The sequence below is a fragment of the Anneissia japonica genome, unplaced genomic scaffold, assembly GCF_011630105.1.
Source record: "Anneissia japonica isolate Jap-2015-1 unplaced genomic scaffold, ASM1163010v1 scaffold288091_len1417266_cov198, whole genome shotgun sequence".
Classification (NCBI taxonomy): Eukaryota; Metazoa; Echinodermata; class Crinoidea; order Comatulida; family Comatulidae; genus Anneissia; species Anneissia japonica.
This window is the reverse complement of record NW_022684833.1, coordinates 1259018-1283359: the sequence shown is the minus strand read 5'-3', so window position 1 is coordinate 1283359 and position 24342 is coordinate 1259018. Positions and strand designations below refer to the sequence as shown.

General features: G+C 34.8%; 1 protein-coding gene across 1 annotated transcript; it reads left to right on the top strand.

The window, feature by feature from the left end:
• Positions 1-5304: 5304 nt before the first annotated feature.
• Positions 5305-23655, top strand: LOC117107992. The gene is made up of 18 exons (XM_033249812.1): positions 5305-5589; positions 6107-6150; positions 7969-8139; positions 8966-9076; positions 9607-9685; positions 10011-10200; positions 10544-10616; positions 11103-11267; positions 12019-12086; positions 12654-12736; positions 13176-13279; positions 14293-14384; positions 15322-15416; positions 15670-15764; positions 16690-16857; positions 17154-17517; positions 18771-18847; positions 19543-23655. Exons 1-18 carry the CDS (start codon positions 5388-5390, stop codon positions 22621-22623), a joined length of 5262 nt encoding a protein of 1753 aa, XP_033105703.1. The 5' UTR covers positions 5305-5387; the 3' UTR covers positions 22624-23655.
• The last annotated feature ends 687 nt before the right edge of the window (positions 23656-24342 follow it).

Genomic DNA, 24342 nt, shown 5'->3' with positions numbered 1-24342 from the left:
TTCGGTGTGTTGACGTCATCATTCCAAATTTGTTTGGGAGGTGGAGAATTCCCATCAGACAGGCCTAGACTCCCTTCGTCCGATGCCACGACAAGGTCGCCACACCACAAATAAAGATTTGCTTATCCTTATAACATTATTTTGATTGCCAATCCCTAATATTTTTGCTTAAAAGCAAAATTTTGGGCCATACTAAGCTAAAAAAAACTATCCCAGGGACGTTTATTCCGGGACTCTGTCCGAGGGTCTAGTCGGCCCTGTGTTTGGACCCACCCTATCAGACTCCCCTGGGGCCGCCACTGAACGACTATAATAATGGGTAAGTATTTAACTAAGGTCTGTCAGTTTTCACAGGTATAGAAAAAAAAACCCCTAAAAGTGACTAAAAACCTCTAAAAGTGACTAAAAACATAAACATGTCTCCCATACCCCGATCCAAAAATTGGTATTTTAAAGGGAAATTTCACTATTTCGTTTTTTCGTTGGGTTAACTTTGTATTAGTTCATTAATTATATATAGGGCCTATATGTTTTTTTTTTATTGCTGTACTGTATGTATAATATTGTATCGAGATTGTATTTCTTTGATAACAATAAAATTATTTTTACATTAAAAAACATAGTTTTTCCCACCATAATGGACGCCATATTGGAATTTGTCATGATGACGTCATCATTCCGATCAAGTTTTTAAATGAGAGTGATGAGTAACTATATAGCCAAGTTGTTGTTACATTTCATAACCACAGTATATGTAAAAGTGACCAAAAACATAAATTTATTTCCCCTACCCCCATCTTAAAAAGTTTAAAATAGGGTATTTTAGGCCAAAATTTCAAAGTGCTGTAAAAAAAATTGCCCAAGCCCTAGGCATGGGGATTTTTTTTCTGAGACACTATAGGGTATACTGATTCAGAAAAACCAAAAATTAATTTTCCTTTACTTTTTTCCCGCTAAAGTTCATTTCAGCAGTTTTACAACCAGGCTATTATTGGTGGAGCTTAAAAACCGAATTTTTGTTTCTTTTTGAAAAGTAAGAAGAGTACAATATTACGATATATAAATGACGGTCGAATCGAAAATATATGTGATGTCAAGATGCATAACTGATTTTAAATAATATTTAAAAGGTAAATTTCACAATGTAGATGAAGTATTCAAAACAATTACGAGCTTGTTTGTCATTATAAATATTCTAAATATCATTTAGACTGAGGCTGACACGGAAATCTACAGAATATCATCATTTTCCTTTTTCTCCCCTGGAGATTTGTATAGGATAGTTTAGTTCTAAATTTGAACTTTGGATCATCGGGATGTGTTCTCTCTTCAAAATTTGTCGACGTTGCAAACCCATGATTTAAACGCGTGCGATGTCGAATTAGCTAAAGCGCACAAACGAATCCACGCATCTCTTTTTTAAAAGTTACATTTGCCCAATAATATAAACACGTGTTTAAAAAACTTGTGCTCATTCATTACGTTGAGACCATTTTATGAGAAATGAGAAAACAGTCTTGGGACAAGAAATACCAAGAACAACTCGAGGTAAACATAGGTGTGCCCTGTGACAACACGTTTCGGGAGAACACAAGCGATGTGTCTAAACATCATCTACGCGAACCCATTCTGGACGAAAAAACTAAACGTTATAATAATACAAAAGAATTATTAGTTAAATTTACAGAGTCACAGTTGCTTTTAGGCAAGAGCCCGCACGCAATAATAGACGAAGTCTTGATGACTGCAGAATCAGCGTATCTCTGTTTGGATGTACGTCGAGATCTTCTGCTTATCGCCAATGAAGTTGAACCATTAAGAAGACAACAAGGTAGACTATCTACCAAGTTAACTGATATTTATTCCGAAGGCATTTGGCAGAGAAACGAAGGTAACTGAACTGATTGTTGACAACTGTGATGCATGTGCGACATTTCTTATACTTGAACTTAGAAAGAGATCAGGCCTTCTTCGTCTTGCAGTATCTTGTTCAGATCCTTTTCCGCTTTGAGAGATTGTCGTGACCGTCGCCGTCTGACGTCGTTGAAAACGATCCGTCGCACGCGACTCGTGCCTCGGTCTCCACGTTGTGTCGGGCGGTCTCCTGGCCCCCGGCATTCTGTTCAATCCCAAGGGACTTACAATCAGCTGCTGCTGATGATGATAATGACTACGAAGACGATAATGTCGATGATGATGATTGATGATAATTATGACGATGATGAGATGATGATGATGATGATGATGATGATGATGATGATGATGATGATGATGATGATGATGATGAAGATGAAGACGACGACGATGATATAATACATTGAGTCTGTCAGTTTTTCTAATTAATATTTTTCTGTCACTCTTTAGTTCATGAAAGTGGGTTCCGTCAGCTATCCATTCACGAAAACAGAAGGAACAAATATCGTCCACAAATCAGCAACCTGCTTACGTTCCCGCAGTGTCAAGAAAAATAGATTAAAGCCATTGTTGTAAAGCTTTGTTTATGGTGGTGACAAGAAGATTTTTATAGAAAAGTTATCAATTTAAAAAAAAATCACAAAACAATTAAAATCAATTTATGATGAAAAAATTTTACTCCGAAAATATGCAGGCAGAATTTCAAGGGTAAATAATGCAAACTACCGTATTATAATAAAAGGGGTATTACATAAACATCTCTAATGGCAGAGTAAATAAAAACTTCTTCCTGTTTAAATTTCAGTTTTTTGGAAGATAATATCTTTAAAAACATTTAGAAAGCAATTGAATTACATATTTTTCGATTTTTAAGTTTATTCGGATGGTCCGAGTTAGCAACATTCGGGTCTCATCTGTACAGTATTCTTATCATTTTTCCCTGAATAAATTATTCATTAAAGTAATAGTCCTACAGACATAACATAAGACACAGAATGAATAACAAAAATAACAACAATGGGAATAACACAGAAAAAGTTGCCAACAGACATGTTAAAGAGATGTGAAGAATATACCGTTTGAAGAAATATGACGATATGTCGAATCGAATAAAACACAATAGGCCCTACGTCAAAAACTAAACAAGAAAGTTCTAAAACACATGCAAGCCTAGATATTAGGCCTAATCGATATTAGCCTATAATTGCAACTGAACCACTGATATCGATGAAATGCAGACATTTTGGCTACATTTATAATCGTCAAAAACAACATTGAATAGGCCTAATAGCAATGAAAATGATAATGCATTATCAATATGCACGGTTGAAAGGGTCGCAGATTATATATCATTTTATCAAAATAGCAAATAATTGAAAAATCATTTAGATTCAATAAATATAATATAGGCCTGTGACATCTTTTTCTTGCACTATAATTTAGTATAATAATTACCGGTGCCGCTCTCGATGATAACACCCTGGCATAATTGAATTCAACTCTTTATCCTTTACCGTACTCGCGCGAATAAGCGCCCGGGCGCTTAACATAGTATAATACATGACCATGCGTAATTGGCCCACAGCTCTATGTTGCATCTTTACATTTCTTTATAGTTAGACCTATTTTTGATCATTCCAGTGTTATTTATAATTCTATTTCGTTCTTACAAGCCCATCGGATTGAGAGAGTCCAGTCTAAATTTTTATATTTATAAATCACAATTTAAAAAATGACGATATTGTTTCATACACTCTTCCCTCACACTTAAAGAAATATATTTGATATGGTTTTTCTTTTTAAATGTGTTAATTCTATTTTTGATACTACTTTATGTTCTTTATTCCCTCTTAAGATTAGTAGACCCGCTCCGGCCGTCGTAATGACTTATTTTTCGTTCCCTTTAACGGAGTCAATTGCACTAAAAATGGTTTTATTCATCGTCTTGCCAACTTTTTAAATAACCTTTCTGACAATTTTACGTTAATCGATATTTTTCACCAGAGCCTTAGTTCATTCAAAACCAGCTTATCGCAATCTTTAATCCATAATACCAAACAGTGGCATATTTCCTGGGTGGGTTAATTCCTTTATTCCTTTGTTTGTCTTTTTCTTTGTTTTTTTATTTTTTGTCTTGTTTGTGTGCTTTCTTTTTTTCTCACCTTTGTTCCGTGTTCTGTATGTATTTTTATGTGTTTTTTTCTTTGCTGTTTTGTCTGGCTATGTTTTTGATTGCTCTGTTCTGTCTGTGTGTTTCTGTTGGACCTGTGTTTTGTCTGCATTTGTATGTTTACTTATTTCTATTTGTATTTTTATCAGTTTTATCTGCAATTTTTAGCTTAAGATGTTCCTCTTCGCAATATATTTGTAAATTTTATCAATATCAAGCGGTCAATTACCAAACCACCACAAGGACAATCGGAAAGTTGTCGTGTGTAATCGGAAATATTCGGCATCATAAATTTGGGAAAAGTGAGGGCGCACGTCAGCACAAAAGATATACCTTGACAATGATGGAATTTTGACTGGATTGAAAAAAAAAAAAATAACGCAACATAATCAAAATATTGGAAACGTTCAATTCGGCGATTCTGCTTCATTCATATGCAACAAATATTCATTATCATTACTGATATATTGATAATTCTCATTATTATTAAGTCTAGTAACAATGCCAGAAGTGGTTTGGGTTACTTTGATATTACTAATTCTTTTAAAGTCAGGCTCTGGAGGGGGAAAATGATTTATTGTAGAACTGATTTTTCTAAGACAGAAAAAAGTAGTTTGATCAAAAACTAAGCAACGGTGAATGGGATACAGATTTTTGAATATTTAAAAACTGGGGGGAAAAGGTGTAAAAATGGGCTGTTACGTGTCTTAGAAAAATCTGCTTTTCGTGTCTTAGAAAAATCAGTTCTACAACACTACAAAACTAATTTTCCTCTGGAGCATAACTTTAAATTTGAATATAATTTTCTTTTTTTCTCCATTTCTTTATAATAATAATAATAATAATAATAATAATAATAATAATAATAATAATAATAGCCCAATTGAAATTAAATCTAAATTAGGCCTAAAGAAAATCAACTTAGATCGATCATTTAATTCCATGCCTACTAATACGGTAAGTCTTACAGAAAATATCAAACACTTTTAACTATTTCAACAGTATCCAGAAATATTCAAAGAGCAAATATTAGTTAACATATTCTGTAATTGTTTCTATTCTTCAATTCTGATGACATTAAGTGGCTCACAGATAAATAAGATATGCTTTTTTTTATTATTTCAATGAAAAAATAAAACAATACAGTGTGCATAATTATTGGTGTGCATGGACCGCATACGGTTGACCCTAATGAATTATGCAAATTGTGACCCATCGATTATTTGCATAAGCAATGGCGACGGAAGTGGATGAACGTTGTCTAAACGTTTTATCGTTGCATGGTTTTTAATCTGAGCAAATTATGGAAAACAACACACAGAGTGAAGTAGAAAAAATAAAAGAAGAGATTTCGCAGCTCCAAGACATACTAAATTGTCAGGATGGTGACTTTAGACTGTCAACTGACTCTAGTCAGGGCGATTGCCTACATCACCACCAGGCCGATGCAGAAACTTCTTTGACAACAGGAGGTGAGGTTGGTGATACTCATGCGAAATCCAAAGGTAGGGGACTCGCGGGGAATTTTGAATTATTATTCTCTTCTTGACATAATGTAGAAGCAGACCTTTTCTTTTCATGTCAAACTAACGGAACCTAAGGACGATTCGTCTAAGCAGAATTACATACAGTACCAACCACCTTACTAAAGTAGGCCCAAGCCTACCAAGCCAAAGCCAATCGGTTTATTAAATTTATAAGGCTAGGCCTACTAATACTATTCAAACTGGTGGCCTCTACGTATCGATGGAGGCCATAGGACTGTTCCAATCTAAGTCTAAAATTTAGTGTTAAATGTTTAAGCGTAGTATTTTCTCGTTTTTTGGGGTTTTTTTTGACCATTTATTTAAAATTCTGATTGCAAAGTAAAATTAATTTCGAAGATTATAATAGGCCTAGGCCTGGTTTTGATTTAAAGATTATTATATTGATTGTCATGAATTTAAATAAATAATTTTTGTCATATAGTGCATTATAAAAATATAAATATTGTACATTCAGGACATTTTATTATCATTTCAGATCATGCTGAACCTAGATTTTCTCAAGATGATGTACCTACCTGGGTAACATTATTCATCTTATTTTCATGTTTTACATTCAGTGGTGTATCCTGGGGTACGTGGGAGGTGGGGATGCCAGTCAGTTCGAGCGGATGTCAGTTCGAGCGGATGCCAGTTCGAGCGGATGCCAGTTCGAGCGGATGCATTTAGTGCGAACTACAACAAGTGCGAACTACAACAAGGGCGAATTTATGGTCACCCTATTTTTGTATTTGTTTGTTTTAAATGCAAAAAATGCTCTGTGCACTAAAGTTCTGAAATGTTTTTGGTACTTTCTGATAATTATTCCATGTTTGAATTACAGTCTTGGCAAATCAGACTAAAAGATGGCCGCTAGAAAGCACTTAGGCCCTATATTTTAAAACTATAGAATTTTGCACGTAGAATTCACGGTTTTTGTCTCCAGTCAGTTGAATTATATAGTGTTGTAACAGTATTTGTAGATTTACGATTTAGGCCTATAGGCCTATTTGTAAATGGAAGTAACTGTAAATGTAATTTTTATTCACCATAGAAATTTAAATTATTTTTACGTATATGGTATCAGAAGGTGCACAAATCATTGGTGTAGTAGTGTGACACAGCGGCGGATCCAGTGACGTGTAGGGGGCACGGGGAGGCACGTGCCCCTTGTCTTGCCACTAAATTTTTAAAATGTCAATGCATATTAATGTTATGTGCTACTCACTTTCACTATTGTGAAACTGTTGTGCCCCCACCCCGCCGTTTGAAAAATTCTGGATCTTCCAGCCCCTGTGACAAGACTATCAACAGCACAGTAATAAACATCATACCAATTTTCTCAACTATTCAACCATTCATCTATATAGTTCAAAACCCACTTTTTTTTTTAAACTTAGCATATGGAAAAAATAACAATGACTAAACATTATTTTTATGAACGTAGGTATGTTTAATTGTAAACTGTTAACCTTGTAAATCAATTAAATACAAATTTTTTATACATAAGGCTATAGACTTCGTCCCTGGAACCCACCAGGGCTTTTCCAGTGGCGTATCTATTCAACCATTCGTCTATATAGTTCAAAACCCACTTTTTTTTTTAAACTTAGCATATGGAAAAAATAACAATGACTAAACATTATTTTTATGAACGTAGGTATGTTTAATTGTAAACTGTTAACCTTGTAAATCAATTAAATACAAATTTTTTATACATAAAGCTATAGACTTCGTCCCAGGGCTTTTCCAGTGGCGTATCTAGAAGTCTTGAAATGGGGGTGCTGATTGGGGGGTGCGAAGGTGAAATCGTTTGGTTTGATGATCAGTTGAGGGGTGCTAACTCGCAAAATAAGGTGATTTTAGGTGATTTTTAACTACTTGCAATTGATTTCTTTTGTGGGGGGGGGGGCGACTGGGGGCCTACGCACCCCTAGATACGCCAGTGCCTGGCTCCCAGGCAAAGCCTGAGCCTCGGCCGTATGTAGACTGTTAGCTCAAAATAGGAAACTTTAAAGTAATTCGTACATAAATCGCACAGGCTGTTGTTCGCACAAGTGATTCTTTTCTCCACTCGAACTAGCATCCGCTCAATAAATTCTGCTCGAATCAGCTCGAAATGGCTTTCGCTCGAATTGGCATCCGCTCGAATTGACTGGATCCCGTGGGGGAGGGTGATAAACCTTGCTTCCCACAGTCACCAACCCATTGAAAATGTTTGAAGCAAGAAAATCATGCAAGTAGTTAAAAATCACCCCATATAACCCTGTTTTGCGACCTAACTGCCCCCCTCACTGAATCATGGAGTCCCCACTCCACTTTCGCCTTTGTTTATTGAGAATATGTTTTTGTTTGCTTTAGTCTCAGTCAGGTGAGGATGACTTACATGAGGATGAAGAGGCCCTTGAGATGGAAGAAGAGGAATCTGGAAACCTTGAATCATGTCTCAGGTTAAACCAGATGTACCAAAACCTAATCAAGGAACAGCTGCAAAAAGTACAACATGCTCTTGTGCAAAACAGAGAGAGGCAGGTCGGTAAATTCCATCCCCATTGAACAGTGTGTGACTTTTCTTGATGAATACTCTGAAATTCTTTTGTATATAAACTGGGCTGAAAGAGCTGATTCAAAGATTTTTTTTATTATTTGTTTATGTATATATTTACTTACTTACTAATTTTAAAGTCAGGCTCCAGAGGAAAAAAATTGTTTGATATGTTGTAGAACTGATTTTTCTAAGACAGAAAAAAGTTGTTTGACGAAAAACTGGGGAACGGTGAATGAGATACAGATTTTTTTTGCTTGTTTTTTCATTTATTAATGTGGTTTTTTTTCATTTATATACTAGGCATTGCCAAGAAATCTTTAAAATGTACATATTTACTTACTTGTTTATGTATTTGTTTTTTTCATTTACTTATGTGTTTTTTTCATTTATTTACTTCACATTGGACAAACATTGCCATATCAATATTGTTTTTTGTAGGAATTGCTTTAACAACACATACATACACACAAAATGCTCTACAACTTTTAAACTAAGTCTTGTTATAATGTTTAGACATTGGTTGTTTGTAAACTGTCCACTATAGAAACAAAAATATAATTTTGAATATAATATTTTACCTAATTTTAAAGTTATTTTACATTTTTTTAAATCAAAACATTAAACATTTCCATGGTAAAATACCCTGTAGTGTTAAAGTGCTGTTTTTTTCAAAAACAAATGCAAGTGTGTTGAAAAAAAATTACTGTTCCATTAACTGTCTTCTAAAAGCCCATGGCTGTTATTGAAAGATACTGATAAATTGTATAGTAAATACTGTTGACAAGTTTCATTTTTTATTCATGTTATTAGACTGAGATTAAGAACGAATACGCTGGCACCATACACAGAAAAGAAAAGGTGAAGAAAGATCGTGCTCTCCAGAGTATTAATCAATCGTACTTCATAGATGATATGGATCAGGTAATGCAGAGCTAGGGAGAAAATCACTAAGCAGAAAAACTTAATGTTAATCAATATTTGACATAATTTTATATTGAAGTGTATTTATTCAGTGCAGTGGTGGATCCAGTGGAGTCCTGGTGGTGACTGGGCAGTACACTGGAGGACATCCCCTACATTTTTTTTTCCAAAGAGTGTACTGTGTTGCATTCTTTAACATACACATGGGCCATGTTGTACTCAGAACCAACCATGTAATCATTTCCTCCAATAGAGGGTGCTCTTTTTTTCTTGCATTTCAGCTCTCCAGTTGAAACAAAAGGAGAGAAATACAATTGAATCACATTCATAAGGTTAACGATGAATCTCAATGGCTCAGATATTACACACAGTGGCTACAGTACCTCTAGTATGCCTAAAGCTGATCTAAAACCACAGAAATATTATCACAACAAGAATGATAATATATATTTGCTCATACTCTTTCTGATATGCATTTTTTGCAACCTTTTGTTAGTTAATTGTTTAAGAATATATTGTCCGTTTTTCAGGGCCCACCTCCATGCAAGGAAACCATCAGACGCCATGCAGGTGGAGAACCTCCAGCACATATAGCACCTGCTTTTAAGTGTTAGTAAAATGTCTTATTTATAATAATATTAATTATTTTGTAGGATGGAAAATAAGTCTGCGAAACAAGGTATAAAAAATGTCTCGCATTATCAAGAAGATACAATATGAAAGAACGATGTTTAAATAAACTAGAAGGGGGAAGTTTGGTGCATGTTTAAGAGAGCTGCAATAGGCCTACACAATATTTTTTTAGATGCCAATATTACATTTATATGTGAGGTTTTTGGTCTGAGGAGTTAAAGAGGCTGTCTGTAAGTTTGGTAAGCACTAAACTTGGTAAAATGTGAACTAAAATTAAGTATAATATTCATTTATATATTAGGGCAACCGCAGTTACTGAAGAAATTAAAAGATGCGGTGAAGTCGGATGGGATGCAACAGTTGATGCAACCAATCTTGAATCAACGTGAGGTGTTAATGAAGAAACTGCAGTCTATTGAAATAACCAAAGAAGAAAAGGATGAAGTGAAGCAGTCCATTCTGGAACTTGATGGCCGTTTAACTGCAATCAAGTACGTTTTTTAACCTTTGTCAATGAAGTCTTTTGTTCATTTTGTTTTATTAGTTACTGTCAATACACATAAATATACTTTGACCTTAGCACATATGGAACGCCACTGGTGCACAATCATACACCTCTGTTATAAATACTGGTAAAAATATTTAAGAAACGATGATTGGTTCCAGAACAGTTTACATTTGATTGAATGTAATTCTACTACTTCTAAGTTATTTGGTTTGTTTAATGATTTCAAATTCCTAATTACTGACTTTTTAAGATTGTTTTGTTTTGCATTGATTGATATTGTGGAATAGTTTTTCTATTTTGTCACTTTCATCACTTCAATTCTTCAGAAATCTACCAGATGATGAACTTGTTGGCGACAGACTCAGAAAAGTGGATTGGACTAAAATATCAGTGATGGACGTGAGTAGAATTAATGTTTTTTTGTTGAATAAAAGATACCAAGATAAAAAAAAAATCTCAGTACGGGTCTCCCTCTAATGAAAGACCCCTCTAATTAGATACCACCTCCAATTAAGACCACTCTTCTATGGTCCCAAATAAACATCTTTTATCTTTGTTGTTCTAATTAGAGACCAAAGCTGCTAATGACCATGGAAACCCGGTCCCACACATGGTCTTTAATTGGAGGGAGACCTGTATTTTCCAAGCAAATATTTCTTTGGGAATTGTTTTGGGTTTTTTAAAAATTTCTTTATATAAAGTTGAAAACTTTCTCAAAATTACCAAATGAGGAATTCAAATATTGCAAGTCTTTCCAAAGACAATGCTTCTGTGTACTTTTCAGTAAGAAATTTTCCTTCCAGTCCATTCATTGGATTTTCATTTTCTACCTCACATTCCATGTTTCTTCTTCCTGCTATTACGCACTTTCACTTTCGTTTATAGCTGGATGGGAAGCGCTCTCCATTTGAGTGCCAAGTGCAATGGCAGAACCGACAGCATCCAAGCATCAACTCTCTCAATTGGACACCAGAAGAAGTTAAATGTTTAGCAGCTGCCGTACAAGTGCATGGGGAACATGAGTGGGAACAAGTTGCAGAAGAAGTGGGGGTGAGAATTTTTATTATTTTTAAAATAATGTGTCGCTGACATATGATTAAGTTACATTTAACTATATATCAGCAATACATTATATTAATATATTGTTAAAATATAGTTAAACGTAACTTAATTATATTTCAGCGATACATTATTTTAAAAATGTATTGCTGAAATATAATTAATTACAAATAATTATATATCAGTGATATATAAATAAGTTATATTCAATTAACAATAAAGATACTTAAAACTACACACGTTTTGAAACCCTAGTACTTGCCCATTTACCAAAACTTGTTTGTATATATTAAAATCCACCAATGTTATGCTCGTAGGTTCAAAACCTGAAAAAAATCCTTGATTTTTTTTCTCATGATTGAGACTTGAGTTTTTAAAGCATTCCTCCTTGTCTTAGCATGTTACTTACTTATTCAATTTCAATAATAGTAAGTAAGTAAAATTGTGGTCACTTGACAAGTAAGGTCTAACCTGTTAACTGTACAAAGCTGTCGTAATGACAATGACATTTACTACTAGAAACAATGAACTTTACTGCTAAGCCCCATTCTTGGATATTGTTGTTAAGGTCCTGCAAAAAGAAAGCATAAACATGTGTGTTTGTGAAAGAATATTCTTAGCAATGCTCTGATTGGTCAGTTTTAAAATTTTATTGACACTCAGGAAAGGGCCATTGAAACAGGTAACTCTACTTTGTAAATAGATATATTATTACATAGATAATTATTTTTCATTACTTCAGGGTGGACGTCTTCCATGGCAGTGCTTGAAAGCATACCAAAGAGAAATTCCACAAGATTCTGACAGCATGTAAGAAATATTTCTTCAAATGTACTATCAAATTACAATTTTTACAATCACATTTGCAGATACAATAATACTACAGTAACTTGAAAATAAGTTCACAATTACTAGACCAGAATTAACAATCATGGATGCATTGCTGAACTTTTTTTTGGGTAACATTTGCAGTGCCTTGTTTACAAGATTGCAACCCTGATTTATAAGTGTCTTTATGGCGCTGATGCTGCGTATCTACAAAAACTTATACCACTTTATGTTCTTTTACCTGCTGGTCTTTGTTCCGAACTGGACTCACTCACTCTAGTTTCTCCGAGAACTCACCTTAAATGTCAGCCAGAGGGTTTCTTTGCCCAGACACATGTCATTTGGAATCTGCTTCCAATTCACAATTTTGGGCATCTCTTAAAAAACAGTTGTTGCAATAGGTTAATGGTCTTATAACACTGTGAAACACCAGTAAAGAATAAACCGTATTTCTACCTTTATATTATTAATATTCATGACTAAAAGGAGACAATTTTAAGCATATGTCTTAAGAATGAGAATCAGGTCTTTTTTATTACTTTGTTGCAGAAAATTCACAGAGGAAGAAGACAATCTTTTGGTTAAACTTGTTGACTCTTTCAGAATTGGTAATTTTATACCATTTCAAAAAGGTAAACTGTTTATTTTAAACAGCTTTTTGACTATAAAATATATGGAGAGCCAGTTTTTAAACAAAATTCATACAAATTCTCAACGTGATCTTGGAACAGCATTTTCATAATGGTTCTTGTATTAAAATGCTTTTTATAAATAAATACACAATCTTATATTTGGATAGTGTTTTCAATTTTGGAAATCTTCAGACCTTTATGAAAATGTGAACCATCATTATAAATTGGAATGGAGCTCTAGCTTGGTAGCAGTTAAAGTGCTTGCCTTCCAGTCCCTGTATTCCAGGTTCAAGCTTTATTAGATACTTAGTGCATAGAACGTCATCCTATTCTTCGATAGGCGAAATGTGTTGTGTGTAGATAAAGGAAAAAGAAAATTTAAAATTTAAATTTAAATTTTAGGGGAAAAATGCTAATATTTTTTTTATTCTTTCATTAGTGGGATATTTTATGAACCGTGGTCGCAGACATGTCTTGATGCGTTGGCAGACAAAGCTTGACCCGAATTTGAAGCTGGGTGCATGGACAGAAGAGGAGGATAAAGTAAGAGTTCAAATTTCAAATACTGTTATGTTGTCATGATTGGTTACTAGATTTAAAATCATTTATTAATATCTTTTTTATTTATTTTTTTCACTCATTCCAAAAAAAAAAAAATTCAGGAATGGAAACAGAAAAGTACAAAAAGCAAGTAATTTTCCACTGTGGTCCATAAAATATGTTTGTTTACCAATGTTTTCAGTTATAGTACTGATCCATGTCATTTTTTATTTATTATCTTAATTATTGGATACACTTCTGTTGGTCACATGAAGAGATACAATATTATATATTGTACATTTATAAATGTCTTTTTTTATTAGTCTGTCTATATATTTTTTTTATTGTATTATTTATATTTGTAATGCCTTTGTTGTCATTATTGATATGAATGATCGAAAATGTAATTAAAATATACAGGGATTATTATAATTATCTTATAAACAAGACTGTAAAGGACATTGAATGACTATGAGACCAGAGATCGAAAAAGAAACTTATTTGAATTTTGTTATACAGCAAAGCAGTCAGATTGAATGATAGATATTGTATATATTTGCAAGTGCATATTTGTTATGATGATAATATAATGTATCTCACTTTGTGTACATTTGTACAGTATTATATATTCTATATTTCAGGTCTCCCTCTAATGAAAGACCTCTCCAATTAAGGACCACTTTCCTCTGGTCCCACATTAACAAATGTGTTTTATCTTTATTATTCAAATGAGAGGCTAAAGACCATGGAAATCCTGGACCCAAAAGTGGTCTTTAATTGGAGGGAGACCTGTAAATTTTTTGAATATGAAGGCATCCACAAAAATGAGCCATGCACCAACTGCTGGTCACTAAGGACTCTTTTAACATTTTCAGTTTTTCATTTCATTTAGTTGTCTCAAGACATTAAAATTGGAAAAAAAAAATAAAACAATAACAAACAAGTACATATTTCATACCCTCACCATATTGTCCATTTTTTGTAAATGCTTTCATTATCAATACTATTTATTCCAGCTGCTTAAACAAGGTGTTGCAAAACATGGAACAGTTTGGTATAAGGTAGCAGATGGTATACCTGGTCGCCATGCAACTGCTGTTCGTGAAAGGTAAGTTTGACTTTCCTTCCAAAGTAATTAAGATTAACAGATTGTAATTGTTTATTTTTGTAAGCAATGAAAGTATTTCAATGTTGTTTAATATGGTTCTATAGTTATAAAATATTAGGAAATCATTTGTTATCCTGAATTTGTGATTTTCAAATTGATATGTAAAGCATCTTGAAAATCATTAAAGTTGAAAAGAAAATTATTACTGAAGTAGTGATAAAGGAAGGCAATTAAGATGCATCTTGCTGTGTCATTTTGCTGCATTGAGTACAGGAATTCAGGGACCTTAAGTAGGAAGAAGTTATTTATGGGAGATCTATTTAAATGGCCTTCCTTAGTACATCTAATTTTGTTTTGCTACTTATGGTGATGCCAATTGACGCTGCAGGGGTACTGCAGTAGTAAAAACTTGCAGGTTGAATGAATTTTAGGAAGATTGGTTATTTTCCGGGAGAAGCAGGTTGAATGAATTTGAGGAAGATTGGTTATTTTCCGGGAGATTTCTTTTTCGGTTGCAGACGTGCGGGAGGCTGTCTGATTTCCGGTGAACTCCCACGAATTGTGGGAGACTTAGGATTCCTGGGCATCGTCAGTGATAATTACTTAAGAGAAGTACTTAGTACATCTTTCCACAATGATAGGACCTGATTTGAACTAGAGTACCAGGGTAACTCGCAACTTCTTTGAAAGATCTCTAGGTTCTTGGAACTTGAAAGTACACATAAAATTGATGTGTACAGTGGGGCTTTGGTTTTTAGTTCTTATCACTGGAGATTTGTTTCTATCATCTGAATCATTCACAATTTGACAATTCCTGCAGTGGTTGCAAGTCTAGTATTGATTTGTTTTTGGTATAGTTGGGCTTGTTTGCTGCTGTTTCATGGAAAGTTTTACCAGTATTTTGATGCTAATGTTTAAATTGTTTCAATTTTTGCAGGTGGATAAACTCTTTAAATCCCAATAGAAAAGGTGGATCTTGGTCAATAGAAGAAGACATTGTACTTCTGGAAATGATACTTAAATATGGACAAGGTAACTAAATTCACTACATTTGGCTCCTTTCTTTTCAGTTATTTTTAGGTATTTTTTTGTCACACAAGACACAAAATATAAAAAATATATAAATATGTAGTTTCACAAATCAGAACAAACATACAGAGGCCACTGCTCATTTAACCAACTGAGGTATGCTGCTGTCCTACTTTAATCGTATTTACAAAAATATGAATGATAATCAATATTATGTTGATGATGATTATGAATTATGGACATGTTAATAATTTAGGTAAATGGAAACAAATGGTAGTTGAACTGGCTGAACGTACCTCTGCAACGTCCCAAAGATCACGTAATGGTCTTATTATTAGACTCAGGCATTTGGTAAGTACACCCTCTTCATTTTCTTCAGTTTGATCACATTGATGGTAATATTAAGAACAATAAGAGTAATTTAATAATAATAAGTAATATAAATATTCTTTGCTAGGGTATTAATGTTCTACTTTTGCTACTTCTACCTCAATACTCGGCAAAGCCTGTGCAGCATCTAGACGAGGGTGCTCAGCGACCTACAGACAGCTATGTGCCAGTGCAGTAATAGTGCTATGTGCGTGCGGCTATGTACGATATAATTATCATTTAGAAGGTCTCGATGGCACCGTTGAACTGCTTTATAGTTCAATTATTTCCTTGGGGAGTACATCCCAGTCTTTCAGTCTCCATGTTGATCAAAGCTTGAAAGTGGCCTTTTTCAGTCGTCATACAAGTATTTGGGGCTCTTGATATATATTTGCCTAAAAAAAGACATTTTGAGACCTTCAGATTTGGCCAACACAAAGGTTTTTCAGCTTAATAATTATCAGTTGAAGACAATGCTAAGCATGACTTCTGAAAACTCTTCCATCATCTATTATTTTGCACTGTCATCATGTAATTCCAACTTTCTCCATTTATTTTGTCATTTTTCTTATTTACAACATTCCTTACATGATAATAATATTGATAAAGAAAATAATAATATGGCAATAACAGCAATAAAATTGATATATAAATAATAATATAGTGTTTTTTTATATACCACATATTTTATCTCAATCATTACATGTTTTTTCATTGCAAGTTGAACTCATTTATATTTGTTCTTTTATCTTTTTATTACTCCTCTTTCATTCTTATAAAGTGTATTTATATTTTTTTTTGAAGGTTTGAGAGAGAGAACATTTGGATTATAATTCCATTTTATGTGATTTTTTATTAAACTGTATCATTTTTCCAAAAACATGATTTTTATTCAATCTTTAAACAGGTAATACAAATAAACAAATTTAAAAAACAGATTCCAAAGAAAGCTAAGAAGGATGAAAGGAATATTAAAATGGACACTGATCTAAAAACAAAAGATGATTTGTATTTTTGGATGAGAAAGTATGTCTGCCATCTAAAGGAGAAGTTAGTCAAAAGGAAGCATGTCATGGTAAGAATTAAGGGGATGATGATAATGATGCCATGACAATGGTGGTGCATTGACCATTGATGTTGATTTATGAGAATGAAGTGTAGCTTAATGTATATTGGCCTTCCAATCCCAAAGTTCTTGGTTCCATGGATCTTTCCAGATTGCCAACCAAACAGAGCTGATGCATCATAGGTGAAGCATTTTAAGTGCTGAGTTAATTTGAGGTTGTACCTTTTAGCTGTAACAATTAATTGATGATGAGAATCCATATCAACCAATCACAAATTTTTTAGCATCATTTATTTTTTTTCTAGAATCTGGTTGAGCAGGAAAAATGGGATGAACTTCCAAACAAAACTGAAATGTGCAAATTGTTCTACTTGAGTGAAAGAAATAATATATATTGCACAAAATTAAAACCAAAGACAGATGCTACAAAATCCTGTAGATTAAGAAAACGAACATACAAAGAAATGATAAAATCCGAAGACGAGAGCCAGTCAGAAGATGGCACGGAACAAGAGGATGCTGACCCCCAGCCATCCAGACCAAAAGTTACGGGAAGAGGAAGGAGGAAACTTACCTTGATGGACACAATTGTTGTAGATCAGATTCGGCACTTGCTAAAACCATATGCCAGACACATCAGTAAAGAAAGGCTAAATAGAATGTCAAAAGGTATTAAATGTTTCCATAAGTTGTTAAATATTCATGACAGTATTTAAAATCGAATTGAATATTCATTTTGTTACATGTTTCCTCTAGGTGTTATCAAGTCTCCCGCAAATCACAATTGCCTACCACACTCCGCAAGCAAACAAGAAAATAATGCATCTCCCACAAATTCATAATATTTGAATGTTTTCACTGCTTTATTATCAATTGTCTCAAGGAAGTCAGTGCTGTTGGGTATCACTATTATGAAAGCTCATATAACCAAATCTCCCAGAAGTGACTTATTAACTTGGGACCCCTGTGTCTTTCACACGTGGATGAGTTTCCTCTGCTGTTATCAATCTACTACAGTAAAACATCCATTCTACTTACCCCTTGGTACCAAAGGGTGTTAGTAAATTGAAAAATTTGTAAACTAGATTGGGTGTCAGTTTCCAATAACTAGGCCTAGCTATCCCTGCACCATTGAGCACTGATATGCTGACGGCAGCCAGGCCCAGCACGAACCGACAGTGCAGCAGCTTGGTCTACTGCGCTTGAGCCTAGCTGATTTTACCTTCGATAAAAACCAAATTATTTTAATTGCTGGCATTCTTCCACTTAACAAAAATATTATGTTTTATGGCCCTTTCTATCACTTTCTTTCTAGTTGTTAGATCACTGAATTGTGTTGTTTACAAGCATTTCGCGATCATATCTAGCATTCATGATGTCAGTAAGTTGCTGACCCCAACACTCTTGTTCGTCATCGTAAACACTTGCGTTTGTAGTTGGTTGTTCTGGTTACGTTTATTACATTAATATAGTGATTATTATACCAGAAATAGAAGAGATCAAACTATTAATAAATAAATAAAACAAACTTGATTTTATTAAGAAAAATATGCATTATCACTTTGTAAAACGTGCGCATTCAAACTATTATTACGGTGATGATTTGTCAATGATGATGTCATCAAGGGTAAACACCATTCGTAAAATCAACTATTCATAAAATTGACGATCATAAAATAGACGTTTTACTGTTAAAAATGTTACCTGTAGTGTTTTCTGTTACCTGTATATGTCCTCTACTTGTTACATATGAATGTCTTCTGTCTGTTGCCAGTGTTGAGTTGCCAGTTCTCCATGGGTTTTTTATAAATATATTTTGATATAATAATAAAAGATATTATAACAGTTTCTAATACAGATACAGCTTTCTTATCAAAACTTATTTCTAAATGATTTGAATGTGTTTTTTTTTTTTAATTTAGCACGACACACACTTAGCACCTTACGAGAGAAAAATCTAAATCGATCTAACTACCTGGTTTACACTGCACTCTTGAAAGTAAGTACCATGCTGTAACTACCACCATTAAGGTGCATTCACACCGAATTCGAATGTATGAGAGTTTTAATTTGGTATATTATTCAAAGAAGTAGGTTCTAATTCCAATGTAACATTTATTAACATCCTTTTCACAAAAACGGAACCAGGGTGGCGCCAGGATTTTTCCGACAGGGGGGCCGATGCCCCGATGAGGGGTCAGATTTCTCAGACAAAAGCAAAGTGGGCGTGGTCGACTTTGATTAAAAGGTGTCGAAAATGGTCCTTGGGCGAAGCCCCCGAAAATTTTGACAATTTAGGGGTTTTAAAGGCTTATTTAATCGATTTTATAGTCTACTAATACGTAGAAAATACATATAATTTTTTTTTCTCCCCGACGAATATTGCTTTTCCTCCCCAAAGGTGGGGGGGGCGAGCTCTCCCCGACGGGGGGCTCTGGCCTCCCCGCTGGCGCCACTTCTGATCGGAACAAGGCCTGAAATATGCACTTGTCCAGAAACACAATGTTGTCCTATAAACTCATGTGTATTTATGTTTAGGGTGTCATTTTGTGGTATCTTAGCAACAATATCTAAGGTAAGGTAGAATGTGTGAGATATATATGTATACACCATTATGTTCTTTTACATATAAACTGAATTATCAGAAAAGAAAACAGACATACACTTACATTTTCTCTTCTATTATTATTCAAGGTCTTCCAGGTTAATATAAATGTCACAGCTTCGTGGATAAGACGTTTAAAGTATGGACGAAAACACAGTTTAATGCGTCGTAATTTGTGCAAGAGCAATTTGCATAAGCTACAATCCAGTGGCAAGACAGTTGCTTTGAGGATACCTAGCAGTTTACCAGTACAAACAAATCAATCTGTTCCTGGAGCGCAACAGTTTCAAGAACGTTCTACCCCTCACACAACTGCTATAACATCATCCATTATGGTTACACCTACACACCCAGTGCTAACAAATAGTAATGTAATGGTCCAAGGAAGTCGAGAGAAGTTAAAAGCAGTCTCTCTAATAGCAATACCACAGGTTGTAGCAACAGCAGGTCATGTACCACAGCCACAAAGAAGTTTTCAGACTCCGGGTCAGTTGCCACAGAATACTACCAATTCTCAGCTACCAGCACATCTACTAGGGGCTACTTCTACTTTAATGAGCCCAGGACTACCTATTGTAACACAAGGTTCTGGAATGGTCCAGTTCAGTGCACCTGGTCAATACCAATTCCAAACTACAGTTGGCCTACTGAACCAAGTAGGGCAGGTCTATCAGTCACAATTCACAGCCTTGAAAAATCTTATTCCTCAGCCAACATTAGTGCATCCGAGCCAGAAAACTCTGGTTACCACACCTGTTTCACTTACTTCTCCATCGTCAGTTTCAGTAACACGAGTAGGCATGACAGTACCTGCAAGTGCATCTTTTTCAAACTCATTAGCTACTTCTCTCTCACACAAAGCCCAATTGATCCAATGTAATTTAGCAACCAACAGCTCCAATTCACCAGTGGTAATAGAAACATCACATACAGCAAGAACAGAAATACAAGACACAAGATCTGTTGTACAAGCCAACACTACTGCTGTTATTGCAGATCAAACTTCTTGTGCAACACTGACTCAATCTTTTAACTCTGGTGGTAAATTTCCCACTACACTCATCACTTCTGTTCCAGTTGCAAGCACTCTTCAGTCAGTTGTTCCACAGTCAACAGCTTGCAGCTCAACTGTAGTTGGATGTAATGTAAGTGACTTTCAGAAGTCACCTAGAAGTGCATCCAGTGATGCTGAATTAATGACATCATCAGTTGACAAAAATCAAATCAGGACTCAAAGTGGAGCTCGTGTTCTTTTACCTGAACATCAACTCAATGATTCATTAACACAGAGAAGTGAAAACACTGGCAAGCAATCAATAAATAGTGATGTTCAAGTCTCCACTGTCAGAACAAGTAGCATTCCTCAATTAGGCACTTCATGTGGAGAACATCAGCTACAAATGACATCTGAGGCAGCAGCTATTAGCACAGCTAACACGGTATCGTCGCCGAGTTTGGAAAGCCTTCCTGCAACATCATTAGTACAGAGTATGCCAAGTCAGTCACCAGGAGGGCCCCTGACTATCAATCAGTCATTACCTCATGGTAGTCAATTACTTGCAAAAATGATGCCAAATATTGTGGCAAAAGGAATTTTGCTAAGGATGCCGGGAAATTTTGTACAACCTGGTGTCATCAGTATTCCAGGACAAGGGTTGCTAGTACCTGTGCAGAATTTTGGTGCTCTAGCACAGACAACATTTGCACAAAATATCCTGATGCACCCTCTAAACATACCTGTGTCTGCACAATCAGCAACAAGCGTCAATGTGCCTGCTAAAACATCTGTTGTATGTTCCTCAAACTCCTTTCCTGTAAACACCCAAGGGAACAACCAGTCTAAGATTTCTGAGGCGACGGTTCATAGCGGAAAGATGTCCACAAGGATAAGTCTTCCATATTATGATCCCTCATTGCCGGTAATGTCAAGGAAGATATTGATAGTTCCAAATCCTGGGAAAGAATTCTCCTCAGAGATGCTGCTAATTGCAGCAATATCCGAAGTTGAAGAAGTCTCAGATGCAAAATTCCTTGTGCCAATCACGTATTTTGAACTCTTTGATTTGCCTATATTTCACAAGCAACAGATAGACAGGTCTGATGGCAAACATTCAAGAATAATCATTGAAACATTGAGATATGTTAGTAAAGGTTTAGGAAATAATCAAGAAAATATGACTTGGCCTCAGCCAGAACGTGTCTCTCAAACATCTCCTGATGTTGAAGGTCATACAGTAGAAACTTCTATCCAACAAACACCGGCAACTGTATCTTTCAATGAAAGCCTTGTCCGACTAATTTTTAGATCTCCTAAATACTGGGAAAAAAATATTTCAATCGCAGTTGATGACCATGGTAGGCGATATTTAATTTACTGCATAAAAGAACAGCAGTGCAGCAAAAAATGCTCCTCAGTGACCATAGAAATCAGGCCAACTACTGATAAAGATGAAGAAATCATTTGTGATTTTGTTAAAGCTGGTTCAAGAAAGAAACCTTTTAGAGTGATTATCCCTGGTTTGGGAGAGTATGAGATTTATGAAGATGTAACAAAAGCCATATTGAAACCACACACTTCTATTACTGTATTTAGAAGACATCGTGCACAAAAGGAAAGGCAGCTTCCGTACCTTGCCCCGAACCATGTCGATATCAAACAAGAGCAACCACAAAGACAGTCTGTTACACCAGCCTTTATTGAAGAATTGTGTCCAGTCTTTTCCAATGAGGAGTTAACCAAAGCTGATCGTCTGCGTTCAAGAGTGTTGGGCAACACAACGCAACCCCATGGAGCAATGTCTGTACCATTACTTCCGCCAAACTTAGCCAATGTCAAAGCTTTTAAAGGTTTACTTTTGCATCGGAACTCACTGCACAAGCGAACAGAGAAGTTTGTTGTGCCAGACATCATTCAGGAGCGAAATAAAAGTGCTGTTGAAGTAGCAAAGACGTCAAATAATACCTCCTCTAAAGGTTCACCAGTTAAAGATGTTGAGGAAGATGTATTGATTGACGATCCATTACATTGGATTCGGCAGACTTCTCAATATAAACTGTTCTATTCTCGATTTAAGTCACTATTTGCTTGGCCTGCTCTGCTCAGCAGAATGCCATCAAATTCTGCTACTAGCAGTTGTGCAAGAGAAAATACACAACATAAGGAAGCGTGACAGTCAAAATTATATAAATCAGTGACATAACTTTCACAGAAACTATCTTTGTTGTACAGTACTGATGAAAAAGTAATTGATTATTATGTTTATTATTATGATTATTATTCTTATTGATTTAGTTGTTATTTTTATTACTATTAAATTATTATTATTTTATTATTGATATTAAATTATTATTCAGTGTTCATGAAAGTAATAATCAAATATTCTTTTAAAAGAAGCGAGTTTATTCAATATTAATAGCCATGTAACCTAAAAGTAAGTTTATAGTCCACAGAAATTTTTATCATTTAGAAAAATATGTTATGAATACATACTAAAAAAATGTTTTTATTAAAGTACTGTATTAATAAATACTGAATGAAGAAAATTATACTTTGTATTGTAGAGTTGTAAATTAAAAGAAGTAAATATCATACTTGTTCTTTATAGTGTGGTTTACTTGTACTGTAATAAGAATAGTTATATACAGTGTGCATATATTGCAGTTATATTACTATTACAGTATAATTATTTCATTATATAATGTTCAAAGGATTCAATGTGGCACTTACTTCAGATCGACGATTAATCGAGAGGGGCACTTGCAAAATACAGTATTGATGTGATGTTTTACATTTACCACAGGTTAAGTAGCCAATAAAATCCAAGAGTGCTGAATATTCGAAAATTTACACAGGGGCGGATTTGTGGGTGGTGGGGGGGGGGCGGCCCGGCCCCCTTTTGAGAGGTTAAAAAAAAGAAAAAACGATAGCCAAGAACGCCTCAAATTATATTTTCGGGCGTCTAAAACACAGAAATTTCGCGAGGGCATGCCCCCGGACCTCCTATTTCAGTGTTGTCCCTTTCGGCCCCTCCTTTCCCCCCCCCTTTGGACATCTCTGGATCCGCCCCTGTTACAGAAGAGTAAAAGTGCAAAAACAGTCCTTAAAAGGTAAAAAGTCAGTCCTGTCTTTAAAGGTTTTAGTCGTACAGTATGTCCTAGCCAGGAAAATTACGATTACCATATTGACAAATTAAGATGCATAATTTAACATTTGAAACAATAAAATGATTTTGAAAAAACAAAAAACTTTTCTAACAAAGAAAATTACATTTACAATGTCTAATCTATGTGGTAATGCAAGGGGTGTCTCCCGTTTAATGGACCCTTCCAGAGTGTCGAACTGACAACAGACCAATAAGAACAAATACGCACATTCCCTACATGCACACGTGTTGTCCCACAAATGCACATGCGTATGTTTTAGCACTCGTTTTTGTAGGACTTTCTTGCCAACAATTATTCAAGAAGCGGTGCTTTAGCGCAGATGTACATTGCCAGCCAGGGAAAACAAATCATTTTAAAATGATTTTAATGGCCGGGTGATCTTCCAAAACTAGGTTGATGCCACAATGAGCGGAGTAACAAAACTCATGTGAGGGCTTGCAGCTGGCATTACCTCTTCTGTGGTTAATATTGCATGAGGCTGTGATGCAGTGTACTACGACGGTTAATTTAAAGGAGTTAGCAAGTGATGATAGCTTTTTGATTCATTTTTCAACTATACTGCCGTGTAACTTTCGATTAATACACATCCAAAAGCAAGATTGGCACAATAATAATAATGAGAAAAATACATGTGTATATATTTATATATACATCAAGATAGCCGTTAACACTGTTAAATTCTATATAAATCATCAAAGAAAGGTAAATACAGTGTTCGAATAAAG

What these genes read in the sequence shown, in the direction of transcription:
- LOC117107992 (XM_033249812.1), top strand. Translation starts at nt 5,388, where the DNA reads ATGGAAAACAACACACAGAGTGAAGTAGAAAAAATAAAAGAAGAGATT. An exon ending in TTTTATACCATTTCAAAAAG is followed by an intron (nt 12,737 to 13,175) that starts GTAAACTGTTTA and finishes TTCTTTCATTAG; the next exon opens with TGGGATATTTTATGAACCGT. An exon ending in GCAACTGCTGTTCGTGAAAG is followed by an intron (nt 14,385 to 15,321) that starts GTAAGTTTGACT and finishes CAATTTTTGCAG; the next exon opens with GTGGATAAACTCTTTAAATC.